Source organism: Marmota marmota, unplaced genomic scaffold (assembly GCF_001458135.2).
Source record: "Marmota marmota marmota unplaced genomic scaffold, marMar, whole genome shotgun sequence".
NCBI lineage: Eukaryota > Metazoa > Chordata > Mammalia > Rodentia > Sciuridae > Marmota > Marmota marmota.
The window spans coordinates 9,589,830-9,598,466 of record NW_026000076.1 but is presented as its reverse complement, the minus strand read 5'-3'; the positions used below and the strand labels follow the sequence as shown (position 1 = coordinate 9,598,466).

Sequence of the window (8,637 nt, the reverse complement as noted above, 5' to 3'; positions counted from 1 at the left end):
ATAGATAAAATAAAGAAATTCTGTTCACAAACACAAAACATGAATTCATGGATGTGGGCTCATGTTACTATCATGTATCTTATCATTGCCATAATCATGAGCATCATCCTATTCTTAGCTTTTGAAGATTCCATAACCCTAAAACAACCCCTATGTCGCCAAGGTAGATAAATTTCACAAAGAGCAAGGGGAGCTCAGGGATTTCACTTAGGCTTCCTTTACAATATTAGTGATTGTGCTGGATTCTAGGACTCTAGTCTAATATCAGCTATTTTCTTAATATTATTGTCAATAGAAAATCAAAACAATAACAGGAGACTTCTGGTAACATTTTGAATTGCATCATATGAAAATTTTCTCATCATCATATAATGGGAAAAAAATTCAATGAGTTATGGCAAACAAGCTTCCTTGTCACATTAGCTTGCTAGTACTGTCAAAAAAAAAAAAAAAAAAGAATTCTACCATTCTCCCTTTGGGTCCCCAAAGCTCATGTCCTTCTCACATGCAAAATACATTCGTCCCATCCCAACATTCCCCAAAGTATTAATGCATCCTAGCATCAACTCAAAATCCAAAATATCATCTGAATATCATCTAAACCAGGTGGGAGGGAGTAAGATTGCAGGTGTGATTCATCCTGGGTAGAAATTCCTCTCCAATTGTGAATCTGGGAAACCAAATACATGGTTGGTCAGGCATCAGTTCTCTTCCTCTCTCTCTATTACAGCTCTTGGTAGAGACTTAACATGTAATTTTAAAGGACTCCTTCTGCTTTATTGGAGAAATCTTCTGTGGAAATCTCACCAACAAAATCAGATTCATATAGAAGGAGTCAAACTAAATTATCTTATTTCAGACATCAAATGTATATGATAAAATCCAGCAGGAATTCAAAAGTTGTGATATTGGTTGTCTCCAGCAGGGCTGTCAGAGGTTGTTAACACACTCCTTTGAGGTTTTGGCAATGGTGAATTTATGTCTAGGGTGTGGTTTTGTATTTTATATTATTTATATGCTTTATATTTGATGCACTCCTCTGAATGTGCCATATTTCATAATTTTGAAAACAGGAAGGGGATGTAATTTGTTAAAATATTGCTTTGAAAGGATCAAGAGATTTTGTTGTAACTGACTGAGTTGAGATCAAGAGACATTTCAAAATAGATTTGACTCACAGAAAGGCCCTCTCTTATAAGTTCATAAAACAAACGCTTATTTTTAAAAATGTGTTTTATATCTTTACACTTCAAATCTTTTGTTGTTGTTGTTATTAGTGAACGATGTAAAGGCTAGTTCTGATTTGATCTTTTTCTAAGTGGCCATGTAGTTGTCTCTTCCTATTTAAAAGTCCATCTTTACCTTCCATACTTCCTACATAGTCTTTTTTTTTTTCACTTTCTATTCTCTTCCATTGGTGATATGTATATTCAAGAGACATTACCAACATATCAAAATCTCTGGGACACTATGAAGGCACTACTAAGAGGAAAGTTTATTGCATTGAGCTCATTCATTAACAGAATAAAAAATCAACAAATAAATGATTTAACATCACATCTCAAAGTCCTAGAAAAAGAACAAATCAACACCAAAAGCAGTAGAAGAAAAGAAATAATTAAAATCAGAGCTGAAATCAATGTTATTGAAACAAAGGAACAGCTGAAAAAATTGACCAAACCAAAAGTTGGTTCTTTGAAAAAATAAACAAAAGAGATAAGCCATGCTAACAAAAAGAAAAAGAGAAATTCAAATTACTAAAATACGTGATGAAAAAGGAAATATCACAATGTCACATCTAAAATACAGAAGATAATTAGAAACTATTTTGAAAATTTATACTCCAATAAAATAGAAAATATCAAAGACATTGACAAATTTGCAGTGGCATATGACCTACTCAAACTGAATTAGGAGGTCATACATGATTTAAACAGATCAATTTTAAGTAATGAAATAGAAAACACCATCAAAAGCCAACCAAGAAAGCCCAGGACCAGACAGATTCTCAGCCGAGTTCCATGAGACATTCAAAGAAAAATTAAAGCCAATACTCCTCAAAGTATTACATGAAATAGAAAAGGAAGGAACCCTTCCAAACTCATTCTATGAGCACCATCAGTACTTGGGCTCATTACACATTATTACTTATGATTCCTATTTACAAGCTCTAAAGGATTATAAATATGTAATGCAAAAATATTAAGTCACATGTAAGTTGTTACCTATTATAAGTTATGAATTAGTGAGGATTAGAGAAAAGGAAAAAGCTTTTTGTTTAGTCCTTAAGCTTATGACACAATTTCCATAGTAGTATTTCCTTTCATCCTCTAAAGATTTCCATTTCATGTTAACATTGTTTCCTTTGAATTTGGAATTTCTCTATGCAGAAGGCCAACTGAGAGTGCTGATAATTTTCACCACTGCACATAGCATAGCAGTCTCCAACCAGGTAAAAACTGTGGATTGTTCCATGGTACCATTGGTGCCTCCCTGTGATGGCATCCAGCACATGACCATAAGCAGTAGTGATGCTGAACAGGGTACCATTCCATTTGACTGAGCCCATGTGATAATTTGCAATACCTAGACGCCTGGGTGACTTGCAATATCTAGAGACAAATTAGAAGACTAGGCAGAAAGCTTCGGGATTATTTAAATGTTGATTGTTCCAAGTTCTTTAGTTTCTTGTTTCTTTGTGTCTTTAGCGAAAAGAAATAAGGAAGCTTTGATGTACTTTAGAGTATGATACATCGAGCAGCTTGTGGCTCAGACATTGTTCTGTGGATATGCTGGATCTGATCTTGAAACCTTGCCATTTCAGCTTGATGCATCAACTTGAGCTTTTCGGCTTCTTCCTAAGTGAAAAATAGACACACTAATACTTAGCAAAAAGTAAGGTCCGCTTCATTCTGATTGTCTAAACTATTGATTTGTCCTTATTTCCTTTAATCCACGGGAACAGTAAACAGTCCCTGAATCTCCCCACTCCATTCACTTACTCCAGCTTACTTCTGAAGTTATTCACACTACTACTCTTCATCTACATCCAGAAACATTGTTTCAGTCCCTGAAATATAGCTGTCCCTAGAATTCCATCCTAAAGCTCCCTTCCCATTTACACTACACAAGTTCTTTGAGTAATCTTAGTCACATCTTGACCTCAATCCTCTTTCCCAACTTTCTTTTTCATTTTTAGAAAAATATTAACTGTGTTTGTAAGAGGAAAAATTGACACAAAAACAGAATGTCTAAGTGATATGCAGCCAGGAGGCATCTGAGCCTTAGATGAGGACATGTTCCAGGTCCCCACACTTTGGAGGGAAAAATACAAGAAAATACTGAGGAGATCAAACACCAGAGTTTGCCCATAATGGCCTTCAGGTTAGAGCTCCAATCTCCCAAATACTCTAGGGCAGTTACTAAAAAACAGGTACCTGCAGGTTCCCCGATAAACCAGAGGGAAGGTTGGGGTATTGTCTGTCTTATCAGAGGCTCACATAGGAATTCCCTAAAGGATTTCGGTAGTAGCAACACTGTAGATCCCACTCACTGGAAAGGCACTCAGAAGACTATGAGGTAATGGCCTTTAGTTATCTCCTTGGGGCTTCATTCACCACATATAAACTGGGGACAGAACAGTTCTGCTTGATGGTAAACAGATTAGATGAGCAAATGTTGTAGAGGGCTTTGTACAGTGCGTGGGAAATAAGAACTGCTGCTTATCGAGTGATGATAAACTAAAGGACTTGGTGAAATAAGCACTGAGTTCAAGGCCATCAGAACCAGATATGACTGATGCAAGGACAAGAGCAAAGACACTGAAATATGAAATTGACATAAAAAAGTATGATCAAAGAATTGTCCAGAATAATTAACAAATTAATAGAAAAAGCAAGTTACTGTGGGACAGAAATACCATGGTTTATACTTAAAATTCATATTCTTACTCTATGCCAAACACCATTCTAAATGCAAATACTAATGCATTTCATTATGACAATACCCTTAGAAAATATGTGTAACCACCATTTCCATTCTAGACAAAAAGAAAAGGCACAGAGGACACAGATAACTTGCTTAAACAATGCATTTGGTAAAGGTAGAGCTCGGATGCACACCCAGCTGTCTGGCTACACAGTCCCTGCCCTTAGCCACCCTAGTAGTCTGAATCTCCCCCATGGCTACTCTTTCACGGTCTTATCCTTATAGGGAAAGGACAGAAACACAGTCCTGAGATGCAACAATTGATCAATACCCTCAGATGACGTTCCTGCTCCAACTGTTGCTGTGCCAGACACTTTGCTCTTTCTATCTCTATTTGTCTTAGTTGCTGCTGATGGAGTCTCTCCTTCTCTTCCATCATTTGCCGCATATGCCTGCGAATCTCCTCCACACTTTCTGATTCAGCCTTGGCAGCCTCTGCTTTTGCACGTGCCTCTGAAGAGAAAGAAAAAACAGATAAACCTTCTAGGACAGCTCTGTCCCTCCCTTGGGCCTCCTGTTCTCATTCATTATTGTTCTAAACCATAGAGAAAATTCCCTGCCATTGTTTTTCCTTCCAGATTACCATCTGCAGCTGATCCTGCCATATTCAGATACCACCTGAGGTTAAGAAGGTTCTTTGTCTGTCTTGCTTCAGGTGAATCATCTCAGCTAGGCCAGGACACATGAATTTCAAATTTCTGGACATTTCTTGTCTTTTTTGCATTACTTCTCTTCTCTTCTCACCTTCCATCTCCTTTTCCTTGGCTGTGAGCCTGGTCTGTCTGTAGAACAGCTTTACTCACAGACTCTTTGGACTTTAAATACTTTTGCAGAGCTTCCTCAGCCTAGGAACCCCCAAAACATGCAGTTAGAACCTGGCAATGGTGATTGGCAATATGATAAAATCATGATTCCTTTTCCATCAAACATCTTTTCCTGTTAAAAGGCGCTTTGCCTGCACCTGATGGAGATGTCCATCAAGCCTCTCCACAGGTGGGGTCCCAAACCTGGCTGAGCCAATCAGAGCACCAAAGGCCCCTTGTTCAAAGGAGGAAAAATACTATGACTTTAATGTTATAAAGGCTGATATGGGTGCTGGCAAAGACACCTGTACTGTCACCAGGGCTGTAAACTTGGGTTAGACTTAAACCCAGCGGTATCTCTTTGTAGCCATGTGGGTAAGTTTACTTGAAAATGAAGCCAATAGTCAGGAGAATGGAGCACACTAATGAAGTAGGATTTGGAAAGAAAAAAGGAAACAGACAACTGCTGATGCTGTTTGAACACTGGAATGTGACCATCATTTTATAGTCTAGTTGGAATTGCTTTTCTTAAACACTTGAAACTAAATACCAGGCACATAATTCCCAGGCATGCTCAGTGACAAGTCTGGGCCAGATGAGACATCAATCTCATCTCTGTTCCTATACACATGTCCTTTCTTCTGTTCTCAATGGTTTTTGTTAAAGAGGGGCCCCAGGATTTATCATAATTAATAGGTAAAACCAGGAATACCTGTATTCCTTTCCTGAATTGTTTGTGGTACTTTGTCTTCAGCTTCTCTGTCTTCTGAAGGTAGAGGTTATGGCCTCCTGGTTTAGAATAAAGCCCCTGTTTCACTACTTCTTCTAGAGGACCAAAAATATCCTGAAGAAAGCTGAGCAATGATCTGAAGAGGCTTCTTCATTCACTTACAAATGTCTTTCTGATTTTCATCTAATAGGGTCTTCAAAGGGACAGGAATCCTCAGAGATATTAGCCACACCTCAGTACTTATGGGATTTATCTTACAGCAAATCTCTATTATTTTTGTTTAAGAAACTTCAAGGAATATAAGCAAGACTGTGCCCTTCCTGAAAAACTTTCAAGGACTTGAGAGTCTATGAAAAATGACATTTAGCTGGGCACAGTGGCACATGCCTGTGTGCCAGTGGCTTGGGAGGCTGAGGCAGGAGGTTAGGGAGTTCAAAGCCAGCCTCAGCAAAAGCGAGACACTATGCAACTCAATGAGACCCTGTCTCTAAATAAAACACAAAATAGGGCTGGGGATGTGGCTCAGTGGTGGAGTGCCCTTGTGTTCAATTCCCAGTACCCACCCATCCCCACCTCCCAAAAAAAAGAAGAAAGAAAAATGACATTTACTTTCGGGTGTGAAATTTTCTGAAACCCCTCTATTTCAATTTCTGCTTTACAGGTGATCTTATGACCATAGACCTCTAACCTCAAGCCCTCGTTTTAAATGCAGCCTACTTTTCCATCATTTCTGACTTCAGTGTTTTCCACCCTCAAGGAGAAGGTAGAAGTCAATAATTAGCTGGAATGATGTCAGCTGACTAAATTAATCCTGGATACATTATACTTTAGTTGATCCAAAGGGAAATCCTTTCTGCTTTATTAATAAAAGAATACTTTGCAAATATAATGATATAAAGGGATGTACTCAATACTTTGTAAATGCAATGTGTTAAATACTTTGTAAATACAATGTTTTAAAGGAATTAAATCAATTCAAATTAGCCAATTGGTGTAACATGGGAAAGGCTGTGTGCACATTTGAAAATTTCAGATGCTAAAAGTCCAGAGTACTTTTACACATTTGTTTGTTTTCAGAATGAGAGTGATAATGTGGCCACATAAGTGACCATCATTTTATAGTCTAATAGGAATTGCTTTTCTTAAACAGGTTTTATTATACCTTTCAGAGCAAAGCTTTCTTTTCTATTAACCCTAATGCCCATGAACTAGAAAAACAGTTACCTATAATTGCTTCTGGAAACTTTGGTCCTCATCCTTGAAACAGTTCTTTGTGAAGATTTCTATGGCCTCTCTCTCACTGGTCCTGTGCAGGTCCAGCAGCTCTTGGAGGGTCTCTTTGGGCAGCTGCACCTTCTGGCCCATCAGCTTTTCATAGTGGGCAAGGACCTTTTTTATTGCAGCTGCATTCTCTGTCTGGGCAGTGCCAGGACTTTGTTCTCCATGAATGGCAAATCCCCACTGTTGATAGTGTTGATGTAGGTCAGCACCAAGTTCTCTAGACCTTTACCAAGGAAAAGATGCTTGTGTTATTAGAGAGATACTTTATTATCTATGCCATTGAATTCTGAGAACAGCCAGTTGCAATGGTGCACACCTGTAAGCCCAGGGGCTTGGGAGGTTGAGGTAGGAGGATTGAGTTAAAAGTCAACCTCAGCAACATAGTAAGGCCCTGAGCATCAACTCAGCAAGACCCTGTCTCAATGTATTTTTTATAAAAATATAAAGAAGGGCTGGGGATGTGGCTCAGTGGTTCCGTACCTATGGGTTCAAGTCCTAGTACCAAAAAGAAAACACAAAAATTTAAGAACATTCATTTAACAACATACTGCCCCCAATTTTTCAGCATTCTAAACAGTATCCAAGTAGTCTAGATAAATTCCTTTGGCAAATTATGAGAGTAGGAAGTCGGGTGTTTCCTTTTTTGAGAAAAAAAGCAGGGTTCAAAGAAAATATGAAAAATGTCAAAATGTAGCTCATAGCAGATGGTCCACGTTTACTCCTTCTCTGGAGAAGTAAAAAGTCATGCACATTCATTTGATTGGAATGCTATATGGTTTCGCCTCTTTAACCTCCCTTTCTTTCCTTCTTCCTCAGTTATCCATTTTCTTCAAAACTCTTTCACTTTTCACAGATAAACCAGTATGGGAGATACCATCCTCTGAAAAAGGGTTGATTGAGCAATTTAGAACAGGTTTCCGTTATTCTTTGTTGGAACTTCCCTGATTTACTTCTTGACCATTTACATTCTACTTCCCTCTATAATATAGCAGTTGTTTACAAAGTTCTGAAAGAGATGTTAGGAAACCTAGAGCCAGAAGTGTGCTTAGATATCTTTAGAGGTTCTAGATTTGGGGGCCTGAGTCCCATATTTATATTGTATTTAGATTAGAAAAATGTGGAAACTTCCAATTATGATCTATACCAATTACCTACAAAAACAAGTTATATAAACCTAATCTACACACAGATATTGTGGGCTTACAACCTCTCATGCTCTATGGTGAATTTACCTATATGGGAGAGAACAACTTTGAGGTTTTGGACTACATGGTTAATAGCATGTGTATCTATATTAATAATAGTATTTTATATGTTGTTCCCAGGTGCTATCTGGATAGCATCTTTAGTGCTTTTAGAAGAGCCAGATCTCTGACACATCTTTGAATGTTTACAGTGTTTGAGCCACACACATAACTACTGCTCTACCATTTACAACTCAGCCTGTGTGTACCTCTGGGATGCATTTTCTCCAATGCTGGTAGAGCCCATGATTTTATAAAAGAAAACAATGCAAGAGTGGATCAAAACACACAGAAACAAATACACATTTTAGCTTTATTGTAACCTAGATTTAATTTCTAATCTCATTCTTGCCCTTTCTCATGAAAACATTGAAAATTTCTTCAAACTGTCAGATTGCAGGTGAAACCAGATTAATCAGGTGTCAGAGAAGACAAAGATAACTTAAATTGCAAATATGAACCCTGTTAGAACCTTAGATGGCAAAGGAAGAAAAATTGTATTAAGGCATTTCAAACTCTGTGTTAGTCCCCGCTAGTATTGTGTCTAATTAAGCAGGGAAAAGGAGGAGGAAAAAAAAAAAAAAAAAAACCT

At 37.8% G+C, this 8,637-nt stretch overlaps 1 protein-coding gene across 10 annotated transcripts in view; it reads right to left on the bottom strand.

The window, feature by feature from the left end:
* Positions 1 to 1,527: 1,527 nt before the first annotated feature.
* LOC107155117 (guanylate-binding protein 5-like) overlaps positions 1,528 to 8,637 on the bottom strand; it is a 33,389-nt gene continuing 26,279 nt past the window's right edge. Inside the window, exons 2-6 of one of the 10 annotated variants that reach the window (XR_007351709.1) lie at positions 6,745 to 7,024; positions 5,503 to 5,713; positions 4,732 to 4,832; positions 4,259 to 4,440; positions 1,742 to 2,858 (exon numbers count right to left, since the gene is read on the bottom strand). Coding sequence is in view for 1 of the 10 variants with exons in the window: in XM_048814499.1 (XP_048670456.1) it covers positions 2,739 to 2,858; positions 4,259 to 4,440 (302 nt within the window). In the remaining 9 variants the exon portion in view is untranslated. The other 9 variants (XR_007351710.1, XR_001505149.2, XR_001505150.2 and 6 more) reach the window with 9 other exon arrangements.